This window comes from Mycteria americana, chromosome Z, assembly GCF_035582795.1.
Source record: "Mycteria americana isolate JAX WOST 10 ecotype Jacksonville Zoo and Gardens chromosome Z, USCA_MyAme_1.0, whole genome shotgun sequence".
Classification (NCBI taxonomy): domain Eukaryota; kingdom Metazoa; phylum Chordata; class Aves; order Ciconiiformes; family Ciconiidae; genus Mycteria; species Mycteria americana.
Window position 1 is genome coordinate 24,193,630 of NC_134396.1, and position 21,144 is coordinate 24,214,773.

The 21,144-nt window shown below is 37.3% G+C and overlaps 2 protein-coding genes across 9 annotated transcripts in view; one reads left to right on the plus strand and one right to left on the minus strand.

The window, feature by feature from the left end:
* The window catches only part of BRD10 (bromodomain containing 10), a 189,949-nt gene that overhangs the window by 82,906 nt on the left and 85,899 nt on the right, over positions 1-21,144 (minus strand). The window lies entirely within an intron of this gene.
* LOC142422064 (uncharacterized) overlaps positions 1-21,144 on the plus strand; it is a 33,553-nt gene that overhangs the window by 11,584 nt on the left and 825 nt on the right. For 2 of the 8 annotated variants that reach the window (XM_075527432.1, XM_075527433.1), the window contains exons 6-7: positions 614-706; positions 8,224-8,719. In XM_075527432.1, coding sequence (XP_075383547.1) covers positions 614-706; positions 8,224-8,412 — 282 coding nt within the window. In that variant the 3' untranslated portion in view covers positions 8,413-8,719. Of the gene's footprint in view, positions 1-613; positions 707-1,961; positions 2,338-3,410; positions 3,591-8,223; positions 21,143-21,144 lie in introns of those variants that run through there. The other 6 variants (XM_075527439.1, XM_075527437.1, XM_075527436.1 and 3 more) reach the window with 5 other exon arrangements.

Genomic DNA, 21,144 nt, shown 5'->3' on the forward strand with positions numbered 1-21,144 from the left:
AAAGGTGTTCCACCAAATCAGGGAAAGAACTGAGTGTTGAGCCCTAATGGATTTTACTTCCAAATCACCTATATTAAAGTACCAGGTTATACCAGATTATGTTTCTTGACATGATTAAAAGCAGTTCTTATCTGAAAATGAGGTAAGACATATTTAGACATAAGACATGTCTCCCAAATATGTAAAAACCTTGGAAAGATTATTGACCTTTCTTTTTTCAGCAAAATACTAAGAATTCTCTTAATCTCAACAGGAATTCTGATATGGAAGATGACAAGGCTCTTTATCTGTGATACAGTTTTGATATTCTGTTACAACATGGTTCAGTCTTGGCTGCATTGCAAAATAGAATCTGGGCATTAAACAGTTTGAAGGACTGTCTTTGGTATCTGCTTTCAACCCAATTCATTTTGCATTGCAAATGGTAGAAGAGGAATATATTCATGGAAGTGTTTTGAGAACTTATCAGTTTATTCATCTTGGATAATTTGAATGTAATCATTAATGGACTTTATAAAAAAAGATAGTTTTCTTTAGAATTAATATACATTTGGTGGATTAAAAGAGCAAAATATGAAGACAAAATTACCAATCTGTGTGGTCATAAACACAGGTCTTAAAAGCATCCTGTTCAGAGCCAGATTATCCTTCAGTGGAAAGATGCGACATGAAAACATGCAACCATGAAGATCCTGACTTCAAACAGGTACATAATTATGATCAACCAAATAAAAATGTGTGTGAGAGAGAGTGTGCATGCAAACATAGATGTAAAAAAAGTGCAGCTAAACGCATCCTACTGTTACTCATTAAATGACTAATTGTTTACTTTCCTGCTTCAGCTGATTTTTAGTATTTTCCTCACAAAAAGGAAAATAAGAACTTTTCCATACTTTTGACTTGACTTGTGTGTATGAGTACATCCTTCAGTCTACAGGCAAAATATCTGACTTTCAATTAAAACATGAAAGATGGAGATGTTTTCTGTATTATTATGCTTATATAAAATGCAGTGAGATACAAAGTAGTTTTCACCTGGTACAAATTCTTAGACAAGATCTAGAAAATCTGGATGAGTGTCTGGATGAGCAGATCTAGAAGAGTCAGATTACAAGATTAATGATGTTTTTTAAGAAATAGGGACTCTATCAGTCAAAAACTTCTGGAAGGTAATAAAACCATAAAAGATATCTATATATAATTTAATATAAATAAGAAATTAAAAGTAAGCAGTCCCTGAAGTACTTCAGACTGAATTCTGTATCGGCAGATGGTTATAAATCAGGAGTAATGCATTGTGTATAGAAATACGGGTAGCCAGGTGATTTCTTAACATGTTTTTGTGACCAAAGCTTGATTTTGTTGGCTCTTCTCTAGACAGAAATGATAAACCTTTGTGAACACAGGAAGGAAACTACTTTGGTTGTTCTATAAGATATCTTAGACAGACATTCTAACCTAGAGGAAATGAAAAACTAAGGAAATGTAACTAATAATAATTGCTAGGGTTGTACTCCAGTGGATTTACTATTCAGAGGGATTGAAAAGACAATCTTTCCAATTTCAGTGAGAAAAATTAAAGCTATCTGGGATGAGGTAGCTTTCAGAACTTCATAATAGCTAATGTGAAACACTGAAAACCTAAAATTCCCAGCCTAATATTTCTAACATGGCTAACATTTCTCCTAAATCAGAAAGGAGTTCTGGTAATTTGAAATTACAAGAAGTTTCTTGTTTGAAGTAATTCTGAATTGTCTTTGAAAGGTATGAGCTACAGTACTATTAATTTTTTTTTAATAATTAATGAACAAATCTCCTGCATACTGGGCCTGGAGAATCCAAGTAGGTCCTTCCAAGCTTAGGAAATTTATAAGGCAACTTCTAGTCCCCTCCTTGTATGATGTAAACTATCACAGTCATATTGCATTCTTCTAAAATGTATTTCATACACTTTTTTATAGAAAAAGATATGCCTTTTTCTGTGGAGCTGTTCATAGGGAAAGAATTAGTGTCTTGATGGCTGCAAGTTTTGGGGGACAGCTGGAAAGAAGAGCTGTTACAGTTGCCTGTGGAGACCTATTCATCACTCCGGGTTTCAGAACAAATAATTAAAATGAAAAATTCATTCTGAGAACCCATTCATTGCCTAACAAGACAGATAGTGATCTACTCGTCATGGTTTCTTGCTGATACCTTGACGTAGAAGAAAAAAAAAAGTTATTCATTTGTGTGAGGAAAAATCATCAGCCTGCACTTGAACCACATCCAGTTAGGCCACGAGGCAAAACCATTGTCAAGTCTGAATCATGAGATTCTTAATAAACCTTCTGGAATGAGTGCACTGACCATGAAATAATTTCTGGTGTGATGAATTAAGCCTCCACTGTCCTTAGGATGCATATGTGTGGGAGTAGTTGACTGAGATGGAGAAATACTTCTCATGGCCACCGACACAGCTATGTGGTGCTGCAATGTGATATTTAGTCTGCTAACTTTTAACAGTAAGTCTTAAAGACAGGCATTTTCCTTTTTTTATTGGAAGACTGCCAGTAGAATTACCAAAAACATGAGAATCTGTGGAGCCTGCTGTTACACCAGCAGGAAGAGTTGCATATAGTTTTGTAAATTGCCATTTCTGTAACCAAGGCATATGGAGACACAGTTCACAATCAGTATTTATTAAAACACCTTTTGTTAATTAGACTGTTGTTATGACAATAAAACAATAACACCTTGTAACAGCAAATAACAGTTTATAATAACGATTTATTCTGATAGGGGATTAAGTCAGGAAGGTAATACAGATCACAACCAGTATTTATTGGAACACTATGCTGGTAAGAGTGGAAAACTGCATCGTACATGCAGTTACTGCCTCACGCAGTGCACGCTCTCGCGGTCGCCCAGCTGGAGCAGCAGTGGAGAGGCCAAGCCCAGCGGTTCACGCAGGAGCAGGCTTATATTTACTTATAACTGTAATTATTTTAACTCTATAATAGAGCATGCTTATCATAATAATATCATACAAGCAAATGCAGTTAACCACACCACAGGATGAACTAAGAGATACGGAAGAGTATTTTCCTTTAGCTTCACCACAGAAAAGCTTTTCCCAACTATCTCCTCACAACATGTTGACACAACGGGATGTTTCCCACCCCTTATATATAATTCTCCCATTAGCCAATATGGTCTCTTTTAGCACAAGTAAGATTACGTTTACAAACTTCGTCACCTGATGTAGCCCATGCACAGGAAAGTGTTAATCCCAGTCATTTCTGAAAAAAACAGCATATGGTTATAATGTTGAAATGAATTTTACTTAGCATTCACTGTTGACATTAATGGCTTGATTTGACCCGGAATGCTCAACTAGACAGCTATTGTTTCATGCCCTTCTGATCTTGCAGGCTATCTCATAAATTAGCAGTTTCCGTAGAAGTCTGGACCACAATTATGCAGCCATGTAGTATCAGAGCTGGGCCTGTATCGTTGGGACACAGGCAGCTAAACAGATCGTAGGAGGAGGAAGTACAGGGTGAACAAATAGGAGAGGGGGGAATTCCAAGGAGAGTTCATCACATTCTGTGCTGTTTCGTGTATGTATAGGTTTTAATGTTCTCATTTTACCATTTTCATTAATTATGTACAAATTTTTACTATGTCTTTTTTATTCTTGCAGAAGGGCATGGTTTACTGATTATATATTGGTTATCAGAGGAGGACGCATCTCCTTCAGTACATATCTGTAGTATCTCCCTTCAGTGTTATTTCTGTCTGGTTCAACAATAATATTTTACTATTCACGATACATTACCACCCTCAGACCTTTGCATATATATACTTAATCCTCTCAGCTCTTATTAAGTACTAGTAGCACTCAGTTTTCCCTCAGTTTCAAACCTTCCTTTCTCTTTCCTTTCTCAGTTGATACCCCCCCTAAATTCCTTCTTGACTTAACACATTTGCTTAAAAGGTTACTGAAGTCAACAATTCTGTTACTAGATCTGGCTGCTCCTCTTCAAGTTGTCGTCCTTTGGGGGATAATGCAGGGTTACTAGGTTATTATAACTGGACAGCATTTTACCAAAACTTTTACTAGAATTCCTCAGCCTGGATGGACTGAGATCTGAAGGGCTGCAACTCTCAAAGCTCCATTAAGAGCTGTAACAGTTTTTATTCTAGGGTCCTCTCTGCTTTGCTGAGTAGTTAGAAGCAGCTAAACAAGACAGAGACAGATTAAGTCAGAGGTTAGCTATGCAGTCATGAAAGATCTTATTGTGGGACTTACTCTTTACTCCAGTTAAATAGGCCAAAATAAAGAAAATGAAGCTCCAAAACAGGCAAAATCTGGCAGGTGAGGTCCACAGAATTACCTTGGTTCAGAACTTTTGACCTTGTCAGTAATGACAATGCCATGTTTACTGTGCTTGGCTGCTGGCTGGGGTCAACCCATCACAGTCCTTTTTGGTGCCCAGCATGCAGCTTGAGGGGATTTTTGGCTCCATAAGTTGATTCATCTATTGGAGAGCCAAGGAGTGATCGGCAAGGTTCATTCACCCTTCAGTAGTCCCATATGGCCAGTGTGAAAGTCTGATGGAGGGTGGAAGTTAACAGTGGACTAATCTGGCCTGAACAAAGTCATGCCACCATTGAGTGCTGCTGTATCAGGTGTCCCACAGCTCCCATACGAATGGGAGTCAAATGTGGCAGAGCGTATGCTACAACTGATATTGCCGAAGCATTTTTCTTGATCCCTTTGGCAGCAGAGTGCAGGCCACAGTTTGCTTTCATGTGGAGGCATATCCAATATACCTGGAACTGAATGCCCCAGGGATGGAAGCACAGCCCTACTATCTGTCAGGACAGGACCAACTGTGAGAAAAAAAGCATTGAGGTGTGTTGGCCCCAGCCAGCAGCCAAGCCCCACACAGCCACTCACTCAATCCCACTCCCCACGAGTGGGACAGGGCAGAGAATAGCAAGAGCAAAAGTGAGAAAACTTGTGAGTCAAGATAAAGACAGTATAATATGTGAAGGTCAGAAAAAAACCCCAAGTGATGCAAAAGTACTTAGTCATCTCCTCCCATAAGGAGGTCAATGCCCAGCCAGTCTCTGAGCAACAGCCACCCTGGAAGCAAAAAAAACCCCACCCTCTTCTTCCTCTACGCCAGTCTTTATGGCTGATCATGACATTATATGGCATGGAGTAGCCCTTTGGCTAGTCTGGGACAGCTGTCCCAGCTGTGTCCCCTCCCAGCCTCTTGCCCACTCCCAGCCTACTCACTGGGGCAGAGTGGGAAGAAGAGAAGGTCTTGATGCTGTGCATGCATTGCTCAGCAATAGCCAAAACACTGGTGTGTCATCAACCCTGTTCTAGTCACAAATCAAAAGTGCCATATAATTAATTTTTAATACTTTCCAAGGTCCATAGCTTCTTTGATGCAATTGAGGTGGGAACTCAGTTTTACTAGTTCGCTTATTATCAGTGTGTGACTCATGCAGGTTTTGATCATGTGCTCATTTCCTCATTTCATCTGAGGCAAAACATAGATTGTGATGTGCCCTATACTCCTTTTTGTAACATGTCATGACAATGCAAGATGATTTGTTCTGTTTCAGTTGGCCTTCATATCCATTCCTTCTTATCTTTTAGCTGCTTCCTGGTTTAGAGTGCAGCAGTTGAACTTAGCCTGGGGTTATGCTCATTGTGCCTTATTCAAAATGACTTGAAATCATTTTGAGTCTATTTATTTTAAAACTTGGATACTGCTCTCTCATGCCTTTCTCTGTAGCTGCCATCACTGACATATTATTCCATAAGACAATGGTTTTTTCTTTAACCTATGGAGACAACATTTGTAGCATTTTTCTAACATGAGCATACATATGCATACATATGCTATCACAAGTGCATTGTGGATCACCTGTGGGATGTAAGTAAAGGTGTATTTTTTTGTCACTAAATGTGAAACCTAACCTGCAAACTGGTTCTTCATTTAATGCAATGGCAAAGAAACAGTCAGATCTGTAACTGAAAACCAGTTGTTTTTTTCCTGGAACTTGCAAATGTTCTCTCAGACATGCCTGCTGCCATAGGAGCTCTCCTTAGGATTAACTTTATCTGGCAAGTAGTCCACCATATTCTCCAGGTTTTCTCATCAGCCTTCTTAACATGCCATAACAGAAAACTATCTGTGTCATGATTTCTTGCAAAACACCTTGTTCTTCAATGACCTGCTGCAACTCCCAGCCCTAGCAGTGTTTGGATATGCTTCTACTTCCAGCTCCTCTTTCTTCCCCCAGTCACACAGTATCATTCCCCAAATCATCTTCCTGTGATGGCTCTCCACATAATTTTCCATCATTTCATGCAGATACAGCAGGTATTTTTAACTTTTGCATCTCAACCTGCTTTTGCAAGCATCTGATTTTGGCTTCACATTTACCAGATCCCATTGGAGTCTCCCTTGCTCTAGGGTGAATTTCTGCATTGTACACATTAATCCCTCTGCTTGCTTCTGCAGGTTTTCTTTCTTCTTTTTTTACCGAAGCCACCAGATTCTCTTATTCCATTTGTATTTCCTTATTACCTTTTTGAGTCCCTAGAAGATATTTCTTTCCTAAAGACAAATTGTCTTCAACTTTCTTAATAGTATTTTTTAAAACAGAATTTTTCGATTGAAGCTGCAGATACTCTGCTGTTACACTGGCTTGATCAAGACAAAATGTATTAGCTGCTTCCCATTATAGCTTTGCTAATACAGGAGGTGTCTGCTCAAGTTTCTTTCATGTACTCTGCAATAACTGCAGGATATCTTCTTTCCGTCCCCTGTTGTCATATGGGCTGAGAGGACACAATCCTCCCTCCATGGAAAGGTGGTTATTGCCAATGCTGTAATCTCCAACATAGCTGGGACCCTTTAATATCCTCCTGCTTTCCCCAAGCATTCAGTTTCATTTTAGAGGTCCCCTTAAGCATTGTGCACAATGATAATACACCAGACTGGTCAGATTTATAGAACTGTCTTGTGGGTAGGATGAGAGTGTTCAAACAGATCACTCAAAAGGGAAGATGAAATAATTTGATTATGATGCATTCATTTACCATCTCAGTCTTCCTCAAAGGATATTATAAATTCCCTGCTCCCTGACAAGAGGTTGAGTTGGGGGAAACACAAATCTCAAACTTTTATTAATTAAGCTCTTACTATTAGCAGCAGATAACCGTTCACACAGTCTTCTCAGTTACTGCCTCATTCAGTGCACACGCTCAGGAGCAGGGGCTCGTACCCACACTGCAGAGGTCTGCAGGCAGCTGTGCACAGTCACACACGGGCTCCCTCGTTTCAGCAGGTGTGCTTACATATACTGCCCTGTAGTCTTTGTCTACCTGGAGCAGCCGCTGCCTTCTTGGACGTGGTGTGGGTTACATGATCCGTCACGGGTGCCAGTGTGTGCTGGAGGTTCAGCAGCACCGTGGTACCCTGAGCTTACCAGTTTTTGCCAGTGTAACAGGGCTATTGGTCTCCAGGGCTTATGGTTTCAGAGGCTGCTTCTCAGCACATACCCTTCCTCTCTCTGGCGTGGTGTTTTCTGGTAACTATTTCTCCATCCTCATCCTGAGGTGCCTAGAGAGAGAGCCCAAACACGTCCACACACACAGAGGGGCTGCTCTGATGATAGCCATTCTTCCAAAGATGGATCTTAAAATGTGTATTGGAAACTGGGGAAGTACAGAAGAATCGTAGGTAGTAGAACAGTTGTTTAAGAGTAATTGGTACTGTAACATTCAATTGTACTCCAAAAGAGGCAAGAAAAACTGTGGATTGACATTTTGTTGCTAGTGGCAGTTGACAGGGTAGGTCTGTGGTAAGAAAATGACCAGATGAAAATCCTAAATTATCCCAATAACAGGTATATATACTGCAGAGGAAAACTGTGCTGGTCTTTTTGTGAAGCAAAGGAATGCAGCTATGGGTCTGGAAATACTCGGTCCTTTGAGGGAGACAGGTATTATTTTATTCATAGTTATCACAGAATCTGTCCCAAAATGATTAGTTGTTGCCAAAGTTTTATCTAAAAATTGGTAAATATACGTCACTGGAGAAAAGCATTCAAAATATAACAAGCCAGCAACATACATGAATTTTTGTCACATGAAACACTACAGAAAGGCTTTAGAAATATAACATATGTTCTTTACTTTGTGTATTTTCATAGCTGAGTGAAGATAATCACTTTTTCATCATGCATTACCAAGGAGATTCAGTGCAGTTCCAATGCTATGAAGATACAAGTTACTACCTGTATGTGAATGACGACTCACTTGATATTCGCAAGCCGGAAAACAAAGAACCCAATGAGGACAAAAATTTTTACTTCAGGGTATCATATTTACAGGAAAACTAACTTGTCTACCTTTCAGTGGCCTAAGTGTCCATACAGCTCCTATAATAAGCTAACAGAAAAGAAGGAAGATTGAGATCAACTAATTTCCATTTTGGCTTAATTTTTACTTTTTTTGTAATTTCTTGAGTCACCATTTTGCCTGAGTAACATCCTTTATTTCTGTACTTTGAATAGGAAAAGAGAAAGGCTAAGTTTGAAAAACATACTAACTGATCAATCTTTTTGTGTCTTACCTGCACAATTACGGTTTTAAGGAGCTGAATTCTTCTGGAAGGGGAAAAATACAAAGGGGATATTTCGAAGACAGGGGAAAAAGAAGGAAGCATACGTGGATACGAAATACAAAGCACAGTTAGTTCTTCACATGGTAAACTTTTTTATTTTTTAAAAAATGTCTCTTATCGGCTCACTTGAACTTGAGAAGAAAACATTTAGAAGTTATTTAATGCATATGTGCATGTCCTGAATGACTGACTGACTGACTTGGGGAAAGAAGTGGAAAAAGTGTCTCAGGTCTAACTGAGAACAAAGGAAGAGGCTGAAGGTTAGACAGAAGATCTCTCTGCCCCTGTAGCTTCAAGTCAGCCCATATATTCCATTATGCAATTTCAGCATCTATCCAGCACGGCAGCTCTCTAAGAAAAGGTACACAGAGCATAAGACGCACAACGTGCAGGCAGAGGGAGAGAGGCACATTGAACTGACGGGGCTTAACAGATGCCTGTGAGCGCCAGCAGAAAATTGCTCTGACATATTGGCTTCCATCTCTGAATCATAGTGGGAAATGCGATCATGTGTTCAGCTGCAAAGCAGAGTGCAGAACAACATGTGAAAAATAATTAAATGTTCAAAATGACTGAATAAAATAAACACTAGGTGCTTATGTGGGGTACACGGGAGGAGCAGTAAGAGTACCTGCCTTTTAGCAACAAGGTCAGTGAGTGTGAAATGGAAGATGCTGACACTTAAATGTCCATAGACCATACCCTGCAAGGCACAAAACGTTTGAAATACAAGAGGAGACAAACAAAAAGTGTACACAGGATCACTAGGTGTTAAAGATCTGGTTCTCCACTGCTGTACGTGGAGTCCCACTGTGATTTAGTGGCAATTTTCTTTGATGCAAGTCATTTGGGAATGTATGTGTGTAAATGATAGACATTATGCATCTATGCCAAGAGGTTGTGGGTTAGTTGCAGTGGAACAACCTACAAGCTACACAGCACTTGCAGGAATTGTTCTTTGTAAATATAATAAACAATGCTTACCTGAAATAGGAATTCTAACATCAGTCAATCACACCAATGCACATTACAATAAGGCACATTACAATAATCTATAGTAGACCAAAGCTCAAAGGTCTGTGAGACCTTAAAAGATTTCTTTTTTCTCCCCTACTAGCAGTGTGGAGTTTCACTGCTGGGCTTCTTGTGTTCTTCAAATAGTGAAAATCATTCTGTTGCTTCCAATGCTGACTGAACAGAAGAGAGCTTTTGAGTATTCCCTAAATGATACTTAGAACTTCTGGATCTGTTAGGAGTTCAATGAAGTCAGCGGGAAGAAAAAAACCCCAAACTCTAGATATTGACTTCAGCATACATTACACTAGAATTAAATTATTTTAGCATTATCTATTATGTTGCACAAGAAATAAATTCAATTATGTATCAGGTACAATAATTTCACTAACTGATACACTAACACTTCATAGGCATACATTTATTATTGGCAATGTGATCACCTTACTAAATTACAGAACATGCTCTCTAGATGGTAAGTTGATGAAATTATGACAACTCATCATAAAGCTTGTACAAAGCATACTAATGAAATCAGCAGTGCTGATGTCAGCAAAAAAGTGATGTGGGCCTCAGGGAATTTTGAATCTATTTTATAGTTAAAACTTAAATGATGGTTATATGCAGAATTTTATACTTTTACCATCTACCTTAAAAATAAGACTTTTTTAACAATTTAAGGGACAAAAGCCCTTATGGAAAGCAGCAAAGGTAATTTTGTAAAGTTTCAGATTTGACATATAAGATAGTAATGTCATTTGACATTTTTTCTCAGAAAACACAATAAATTCAGCCAGCTTTGTAACTATAAATGTACATCGGAATACAACTTAACAATTTCTGCATCCTAATCTTTCGTGGATTCTTACTTTGCTCATACAAACTCTTCAAACTGACATTTTCGAATTCCCACTAATCTGAGTGTCTCATGAGTGGCAGATAAGTTTTTATTTTGTGAGGTGGAAAGCATGTAGAAATTTTATTAAAAATAGAAAATGAAAGCCAGTGAGTCTTTTAGAAAAATATAGCCTCTAACACTTTACAATACAAAAAACATTTATCCAATGTGTCTAACAGTTGAATATGAAATATAATTACTACTTTGCAGTTTATTTTCAAAACAGTACTGATATTGTTTAACTTTTACTTAGCAGATGTGATAATTATTAAAATACTATTACAAATGCTTTGCTTTTATTTTTCTCCTCTTCAAAAGCTGTGCCTTAAAGAAAATACCAGGTTCTGTTTGCTGCAAAACAATTTAATGCAAGTATTCTTCATATATATAACTCCTAGTACTTTGACCATATTTGTGACTTGTTAGAATAAAACTTGTGAGAAGAACGTCAACAACTATAAAGAATGTGATCCTTATACTAGTTAATCTGACAAAAGCTAACCAAAATAACATATGTAAAAGAGGGGACCATATCTTCTTAGGAACTATGTGCTAATTTTTCAGGAAACCAGAGTTCTTTCAATCATGGAGAAGGGAATAGTCATTTACACTAAAAAAAAAAAAAAAAAATTACAGTAAAAAACACTGAAGACTGGTAAAAGAATGACTGCATTAAAGTGTGAGTTTAGGAACAATTGTTATATGTTAAAGCAAGAGACAGGCAGCCAGCCTTGCTACCCCTGAAATATGTGCTGAGTATGCACTGTGTTACGTAAGACCTTCCTTATGGGTAGCCAAAAGAACTAGAAATTAGAATTAGAAATTGTTAGTCTAATAAATGCTTTTACAGTCTAAACAAAATATAACAATCTAGCATTAGTGCAATTGCAACAGTACTAAAAACTTGTAAGTAACCCAAATCACGCAGTTTCTATTAAGGATCTTTAGTAACACAACACATCAATAGACAAAGATTCGTTTATGCCTCTTCCCTGGTGTGAAGTTCTCACCCTTCCAGTCACTCACAGTCTGAAGTCAAGGGCTGTTTTTTCTTAGATAGGATGATGTGATGATGTTGCCATTACATTAGATACAATAATATACATGTATCTCGTAGTTCCCCACTGATTTAGACAGAAGAGTATTCTGTCTTGAGTGTTGCTTCTTTTAGACATACGTGGCATGAATTTTCAAGTAGAAGGTGTGTATAAACAGAGATTTTTTTAATGTAATCTTGGTTTTGTTTCTATTTGTCGGTCATTTGTCTAACCAAAGAAATCATAGGCAGGCTAAATTGCTCTGACATTTATGTGTTTTAAATACGACTCCTCATATTCCTTGTATATATGAATAGCTGCAGAGGAGCAGATTCACTACCAGCTCTTCTCTTCATTGCTTCTGGCAAATTACATGGGCTAACTAGCACCGAGGACGAAAGACAGCAGCTGTTAACATACAGCCCTTATGTTAACATACAGTTCATTGAAGCCCTCCTTCTCTAGCACCATCTCGTGGACCTCAGGTGAACGGTAGTAACCTTGCATCCAAATTTTATCACATCAGCAAGCTACAAAAAAGTTCTCAGCAGCTGAAAAGAAAAAATTTCTTTCTTTTTCCAAACCCTGATATTTTTTTCCAACTGATATAGGGCCTAGATCTGCTGTGTCTGGAGTGACTGAAGTGGGCAGCCAAGCAGGTCAAGGAAAGAAACCTTTCCCCTCTATTTGGCATTTGCAAGGCTGTATCTGTACTACTGTGTTCAGTTCTGGGCTTTCCAGAACATAGTGGAGCAAGGCTGAGCAGAGGCACGAGGATGGTTAGGAGGATGGAGCATTTGAGGAGGCGAGGCTAGGGCAGCAGGGGTTGTTTAGCCTGGAGATGAGAAGGATGACTCTTTGCCTAGCTGAACGGGGATTGTAGCGAAGATGGAACTAAACTTGCTTAGAGGTGCACAGCAGAAGGACAATAGCCAGCAGTTACAAGTTGCAGCAAGGGAAATTTTGACTGCCTGTAAAGAAGAGAAAAAAATGATTCGGGTATGTAGGAATTGGAAGAGGTTTTGTGATTATATGAAGTGTCCATCTTTGGAGTTTTTCAAAAGTCAACTGGACAAGGCCCTGTGCAACCTCATCGAATGCTGAAGGCAAGCCTGCTTTGAGCAGGTGGTTTGGCAAAATGATCTCCAGTGGTTCCTTCCAACGTAAATCATATTGTGATTCTATGATTCAAAGGCAGCTTCAGTGTCTTAGAATTTACAGAATATTTAATCCAAAGAGCAAAAGTATTCAATACAATCTACACAACCATACAGAACCACATAAAACCACACAAAATAAATCCTATTGATTTCATCCCAAAGCACAATGTTTTCATGAGTACATGCAGGCTTGAGCTCAAGGGAAAATACATTCAGTGTCAGAAAAAATGTCATAACAAGTGAAAGATTCCCTCTTGATCTCCAGAAAATTCAAATCAAAACACATGAGCTATTTCAAAGCAGAAAACTGTATAAGGAGAACAAGGGTTCATTTGGAAAATAAAAAGTAATTTCAATATGATTATCAGGTGAATTTAAAAGCTACTGTCATTTTACCTGTTTGTTTCTGCCATAATAGTTTTTTTTGCAATAATAGTCTTCTCAATATTTGAACGATCTCAGGAAATACAGTAAGCACATCTCTTTCTATTGAAGGCTGATCAGTTCTGTGAGGATCCCTTCCACTCCCCATCACAGCTATTAAAAGTAATGACTAAACTACCATTTTATTGAAGAAATCAGAATGTACATTAGGTATTCTAACAGTGTTAAAAACTAAAAGATCTAATATACCTAGCTACAAGCGTTACCTAAATTCCACAAGTTATGCAAATTACTGTGAGAATAATTAATTCCTGTAACAAATAGATTTTTCTCTCATAGACATTGAAGTTGTGGCTCACAGGCATGATATGTTCTGTAACAGTAAGACTGTCCTGTTATGCACTACACCAGCAAAACTGACATTTGCACTGCTTTCTCATAAAGATATTTACAAAGAGAAAGCAACTAGATTGCCAGTATTCTAGTCATGTTGTTGGTCCAGCGGGCTTCAAGCCTAACTGTTGTCAATGCAAGTAACTGAAGTGATTAGCACTAACTAAAAACTAAAATGTTGTTTAATGTATCTTCACTGCCAGTTTGTTGATAAAGGGATTCTAAGGTGTTTTACAGAGACTGAGTATGAGAAGTACCTGAAAAAAGGGGTGACAAAGTTTAGAAAAGGGATTGAAATTGGAGACAAAAATATAGAGAAAGAGAATAGATGAGAACAGAAAGACACAGTATGGAAAGCAGAAAGATACATGAGAAAAAAATTAGCTAAAAGGTATAAAATGGAGAGTGATAAAGAAAAAGTTTGAAAATGAAGCACAGAAGGAATACCATGATTCTATGTGCATTCCTTCCTCCCTCTAGAAAATTAATAAATAGAAGAGTTAACTACACTAACCCTAGCTAAAAATCTGTACGTCTCACATAGCTGAGCAGAGGACAATGTCCTGAAATCTCTGTATTGGTCCCAAAGCCCTTTCATGAAAGTACCAATAATTTCCCAAATTAATGCAAATCACAGTTCAAAGAAGTCATAAAGGTATGTTTAAAAAAATTCTTTTATCCCTATGCTCACCTCTGGCCCCAGGTTATTCTACAGTTGTACAGGGAGCTGAAAATAAGGTAGACTAACTGAAATGGTGCCCTGGGCTGTATTTGTAAGATAACAGGTATGCACTGATACACAACAGAAATTAAATCTATTGCCTGTTGTTTGAAGCTTTAGCTCCTCAGTAGACACCATGTTACTGTCTAAGTTATCTAAGTAACTGCATATTGAATTACTTTTTTATGAGAAGAAACGCAGAAAAAACACACAATATAGCTATCCATGCATGTGGGGTACTTACATTTGTATTTAGAAAGTCACGTGTTCTGAATTCTAAAAGCTGCAGCTTTACTGCAGAATTTGCAGGACCTCTCAATGCAGTTTCAACTTCATTTTTTTGATAGCTTAGAAAGACAGAAAGTAGTTAATTAGTTATTAATTATGAGTTTGCTTTGTTTTCAGTCTGAGCTTCTATATATAAAGCTGCTACTTAGAAATAGGGGATATGTACTTCAAAGTTTTAGAAGACCTGTACAGTCTGACCTTTGCTGCTTCCTTTACTGGCAGCTCCACATTTTCTGTCTAAAATTAATTTAATATTTTCTTCATAATTATGTAATTATCTTGAATAAGGTCATACTAAATACTAGACTGTTAGTTGTACTAATACATTAGTGTTAAAACTAGTATTAACCACTATCATATGTTGACTGTTAACATTATAAACAAATATGTTCTGTATTTACAAAGTTAGGCAATCTTTGCTGATGATTGAGCTTCACTCTTAAGATAAGCCTTAAAGCTATTCGATGGGTTTGACTCAAGAGTAGAGAAATTAATATTTCACCGTGTCACACTGAGGTGCCTTTGCTATAATTTTTTTTTTCCAACACCATGTTATTGAGATGGTAACAACTAGCTATGCTTTCAGGGACCATCTGACAAAGTATCTAGAAGCATTTCAATATCTGGACAGTACTAATTTTTCCAATTATCTATCATTTAAATGACTCTAATAATTAACAGGTATAGCTCAATGTTTTTGAAACTGGACTTTACAAAGTGTAATCTGGATGCAGCACAAAACCCAGTTCTTGCAGTAGATGAAAACAAGAACTTTAAGATTTGTTCCTGATGATCAGATGGATCTCAAGATCAGCAATGAATTAGACAAAAAGTGATGATGTGCCTCACAAGTGATGAGTAACATGTTCAAGTTCACCCTGCTTTGAGCAGCAGAGCTGACTACATGATTTCTGGAGGTCTCTTCTAACCTCAGTTACTCTATATAACTGCTGGTGATTCTGTTCTGTAAGAGGAATTTATGCCAGGAAAAATTGCTGCTGGGAGGAGCATCAGGAACATGGGAATGGGATAGAAATACTTTGGGTGAGAATAAAACATTTGTTTCTATGAAATTTTCTGTTCAGAAGGACACTGAGCTAAATGAACCTCCAATATGAACCCTAAGTAATCTGTTTGTTGGTAGATTACATTACTGTAAGAGTTCTACAATGTCTTCTTAATTCTATATCCAGTGTTTTCAGTATTGCCTTGTCTACTTTTTTTAGAGGTAACTGAAAAATTCATTCTGACAACAGTAGCTGTACCATCTGTACTAAAACTATAAATTTAGCTCCCTAACTCTCATTGTTTTCATATACCTTCCCAAGGTATTACTGGATATGTATCATGCTCCAAATGTATGGATTGGGTGGAAACCCACTGTGTTTTTTCCACTTATTCCACATCTTAGAACGGTAAATAAGCAAGATGGTTGAAGTTGTGGTATTGTAAACAGTGACATAGTCTGCATTGGTATAGCCTGCAATAACACTTCACAATCCCATAGGACTTTATGAGTCAAAATTTTGTAAAATAATAATATGTAATAAAGGTGAATACAAATTTTTTTGGTGTACATTTTAAATAGAGGAAACTAGAGACAGAAAAATGGCTTAGCCAAGACCAGGCAATAGCAAATGGCAAAGCCAGAATTCTAACTCATGATTCCCAGTCCTACATGCATTCCTCTGGTATTGTTCTAGTGCAGAATTGCAGCTTTGCGGTATATCTGACATCCACACACACATTCTCACAGCTAAATAATAAGATTCTAACAGATTTTCCACAACTATCAGAGTATGAACACTTTTAGAGTACGAAGTGCACTTTTAGAGTGCAAAGCAAAGCAAAGCACTGTGAAGTCTCTTGCAAATGTATCAATCAGGATTGATTTTGACCTTTTAGTATTGAATTGCTTTTTTCAAAACTGAAATGAAAGTAATTTCATATGGTTTTTATTCTAATGAAACGTAACAAATTACTGACAGGAAGCTAGAAAGGACTTCAACCTGAATATTTTTTGGAACTTTGTTTTAATAGATGAGATGATCTACAGTGTTTAGGTGTATGTAAATCTCAATAAATTTAACAAGTTTTAACTGTGGACACAGACTTGCCAGCATTGTGTTACAAAGTTTCATATAGGATTCTAATTGTCAGAAATTGGTTAAAAATAGAAACATATCTCCCTTTACTGTAATGCAGAAATGAATATATGTAGAAATTCAGACACCAGAGAATCAGGAAGTTTAACAGAAGATTTGTAAATACTTTTTAGAAGGCAACTGAAATTTGCTATCAAATTAGTCGTTGTGAGTTTTCTAATTATAATCTATTTTGGCAAATCCTATTGAAGTAAACCTGATCTCTCCTTCCAAATGCAGCTTTTTTTTTTTTTTTCAGAGAGACAGAGGAGAATAATTTATTGCTAACCTTTATTGTGGGTCTTTATTAAGCTCTTACACTCAAAAAGATTCCGATCAATTTATTTAGGTCAACTTGACTGTGAGACCTACAAAAGAACTTTCTAGAATTTGCATTTATTTTATTAAAAAGTGGAGATACAATTTTGAGGCACTAATAACAGACATTTGGAGGAAGAAATGGCAGATAACCTGCCAGGGAGTAGCAAGGGCCAGCCTCTCTGCAAGAGAAAGTGAGCTGACCTTAAATAAAAGCAGTCAAGCACTCAGCAAGGGGAAGAGATTGCAGAGCGGTGTTACTGAGAAAGAGGGTTACAGGCTTCTCCTGGCAATTAGAGCCTGCTGATGTGTCCAAGGCTCTGCCACAATCTTCCTTACAGAGCCATAAAGAAGTATTTGGTTTATTATAAAACAATTAGTTGATTAAGTCAAAGCATATTTAATGTGCTTTGTCTTATTGCACATATTTCTGTTTCTTTAATCCTTTTTTGATTTAATTTTAGCCATAAAAATTAACCTACATATATTTGTCTTAAGTCTGTTACAGTGTACTTTTTAATAGGTGGCAAAGATCAGGAAAAATGAGCTAACTTTATGCACCTTTCCTCTTGATTACTCAAAATACATTTAAGGCTTTGATAGCTTTGAACTGACAATTTAGAAATACAGACACACCGTATCTTCATTATAAGCCATCTGCAAACCTAAGTGGCAGTATATTTAGCTTCACACTTAAGTGAGTATATCTTGGGCTTTAGTCCTGTAGTCTTTAAGGCAGGACAGGGTCCAGTATTTTTATGGGCAAACAGACAATATGACAATGTTCTCTTTTGTCTTTTAGTCATCTGTTCAATTTCTGAAAGCACTAGTTTAATTCATTATGATGAACTAATCTTTTTATTTACAACCTAAGATTAATCTCAATATATTTGTCATAATTTTTCAGCTTCCATCTCATAATACCTTAAACCTAATAATATGCCTTGAAGTTGGCTTTGAAATTGAATTTCATAGGACCAGGGATTTACCATGGATTGCTGAAAGTTATGAACTACCTGTGTAATTACAGAACAACCATGGAAATGGAAGGGGTCAGCTGAGTCATAAGGTCTGGTTGTGAATTAGAAACTTAATAGACATTTAGTTTCTAGTCATTTAGCCCAGAAGGACTTCTACTCCCTATGCTTCCCCTTAAATCACAAAGTGCATTAAAATCCACAAAAAGTATAATGTTCTACAGGAGAGAGCAGGTCAGACACAGAAATACACCAGAACCCTTATCCTTTCTTGCCTGTAATCCTATTCTCTCTATCATTTGTTATACTCTCTTATCATGTCTTACTTTAAATAGAAATCTAAACAAACTGTGTTTGAGTAACATCTCAGTGAGGTCCCAGTTCTGGCTACGGACCCTTAATCACTAAATAAATACAATGAACACATTTACTCTTTTAACAACTCTAATAATAACATTTTTTAACAGTAAGGATGAAGTAGGCTGTTGATAAGCGATTCTCCCACTCCCAGCATGGAGCTACTTTGTGGGCAATTCCGTAGTATCAGTGCTAACGAACAGAACAGCTACTGTTTATCTATTAAGTTGCTGATAAGAGAATCCACAGACATATTAGTGTAATTCCATTGTTAAACCCAATTATACACCTTATCACAGTGGGATATGCATTTGGCAAACAAAGAGATTATTGGCTGTACACTGAGATGCTACTTTATAAATGCTTAAAATTAAAATAATTTTATTACATAAATCTGTTCTGTGCATTACTTAACTGTCGATGAAGGAAGAAGACATTCTGATGAAGGCATTTTGGGGGGTGAAGACAGAGGGACTGCAATGTGACCTATAATCTGAGATGTAACAGTGGCACTTGTGATGCTTTTTAGCCAGTCCCCATCTCCCTGGGGGCTACAGCACCATCCTTTTCTGTGGTTATTATGACCACCTTGTTGCTGGCATTTGGACTGCTTCTGTCTTTCTGTGTTCAGCACAAAGAAAATAAAGACATTACCAAAGTGATTAGTGGTAAAGATGTGGTGGTAATGAGCTCCACTGGAGTGGATTTCTCTAATGGAAGAGCTGCCCCTGAGTACTCTACATTCCACTGCTCAACTGTAAAGTTCAGCTACATTTAAAGATGCTAAGTACAACTGTACAGCTGAACGCAGTGGTACTGCCACCATCAGTTTCCTTGGGTTTGAACGTTATGCTTCAGCTTGCTTTAGGACACCAATGTTTTTCACGCTGCCCTTACATCAGCTTAAAATAGGCCAAATCACCATCACACTTTTAAAAAGTGGTGCACACTGGTAATGCACAAGTGCCTGAGATAATTAAGAAAGAAGCATATCAGTTTCTGGGCCAGATTAACTAGGGTGGGGTGGCAGGGCTGAGGAGCTGGCATTAAGAAAACAGTGGCTCTGAGGTTTTTCATCTGGAACTTGCTAGTGTTGGCAGAGGCAGACTCTAGAAAGGCTTTAGGGCTACTGTGAATTATGATTTCTCAGATCTCCTAGTAACTGTTCTGTTTCTTGAACACTTGCCGGTTCAGCTGCACAATAAAGACTGTAATTCAATCCTGTTCTGTTTGAATGGGTCTTTAACATAGCAACAAGAGAATAACTGCTTAAAACATGAAAACACAGTGCTAAAGCCCGGTATCTGGCAGAAGGTCAGAGGCATCTTTAAAACCTGAAAGTAAATTTAACTCATGTTTGAAATCAATTTACTTTGAAAATAGGTCCCTAACTGGAATATGATTTCATGGGCTCAAAATTTAATCTCAGAAATAAAGTGCCCCTTTCTCAGGGTGCACTATGAAAATGCTTTCAGTATTCTCCAGTAACTGGTAAGTTCAGCAAACAGATGAATCAAATATAGCTTGGTGCTGCCCCATAATCAAAGTCTAGGAAAAGATCAGCTATTCTGCCTCATTGTTAACAACTGTATGGGAAGATGATAAAAAAAATGTATCCCTAGATGGAAAGATATGTCCCTTTTTGCTTTAGATGCTGGAAGAGATTATAAGAAGGACTGTTTTACATTCTCATCTAGCAGTTTTGTTTCTTAAAGGAGTTGCTCATATAGTAGCTATGAATCCTATAACATACTGATATATTTCTAACAGTAAAAATAAGACAATGAAATATATTCTATAACAGAACAGTCATTTTAGTTTGAGTATTTTATTTATCAGCTCCACCACGGAAAATGATTACATGTTCTTAAATTATCATTTTTAAAAAACCTGTTATTATATTCTAAAGTCAGACTTCTTCACCACCCCCAGACCTCTACAAACAGATGCAAGAAGGATATGTTTTGGATTACTTCCTCGCAGTTCTGCTGGAAATCAATACAGAAGGTCCATTTGTTGATCTTTTCTCCCCCAACATACAAAAAAGCCCAGCGTTGGCAAGAAACTGTATTATTCTAGCCAATACTACCAAAAAAAAAGAATAGAAACAGAAAAACAAGAAGCAAGGAGGCCAAGGAATAAAATTACCATGAGAAAGAGAAAGCACCATTTTCTATCTGGTTTGAGTTAGCAGGAAATGTGGCACACTGTATACTATATCAGGTCTGAAAGCCTTGTATCTCATAGCAGCATGAATTATTTTGCCAGCATTAATTAAATTATCAAATTGTCCTTTTAACTAAGTGTATGTTATTTGCAATTCCTTAATGTTTGCTTTTAAAAGTAGTTATTTTGCAGAAAATATATTTTAAACCAGGCTAAACTGGATTTTATTGCACTGACAGAAAGAAAGGACAAAATAAAACAGCACTGTTGTATTGAAAATACAGAACTGGACTTCCTGTGAGATAAGTAAGTGAAATATGGTCACTTTGCACCACTTTTCAAGATGTTCTGGACTTACAGTATAGTTAGAGAACTACGGGAGGCTGTTCCTGGTGCAGGGGATCCTGACACATGACTTTCTACCTCACTTTGTTTAAATGAGAGAATTAAGCACAGGATTGCATTGTGCACCTTTGAATCAACACATACGCACAACTCTGTCCAAATGCAATCCATACCTATTGCAACAACTATTATGAAGGTATTGCTCTTCCTGATCAAAGGGATCAGCCTACATACTGTGGTTTTCTT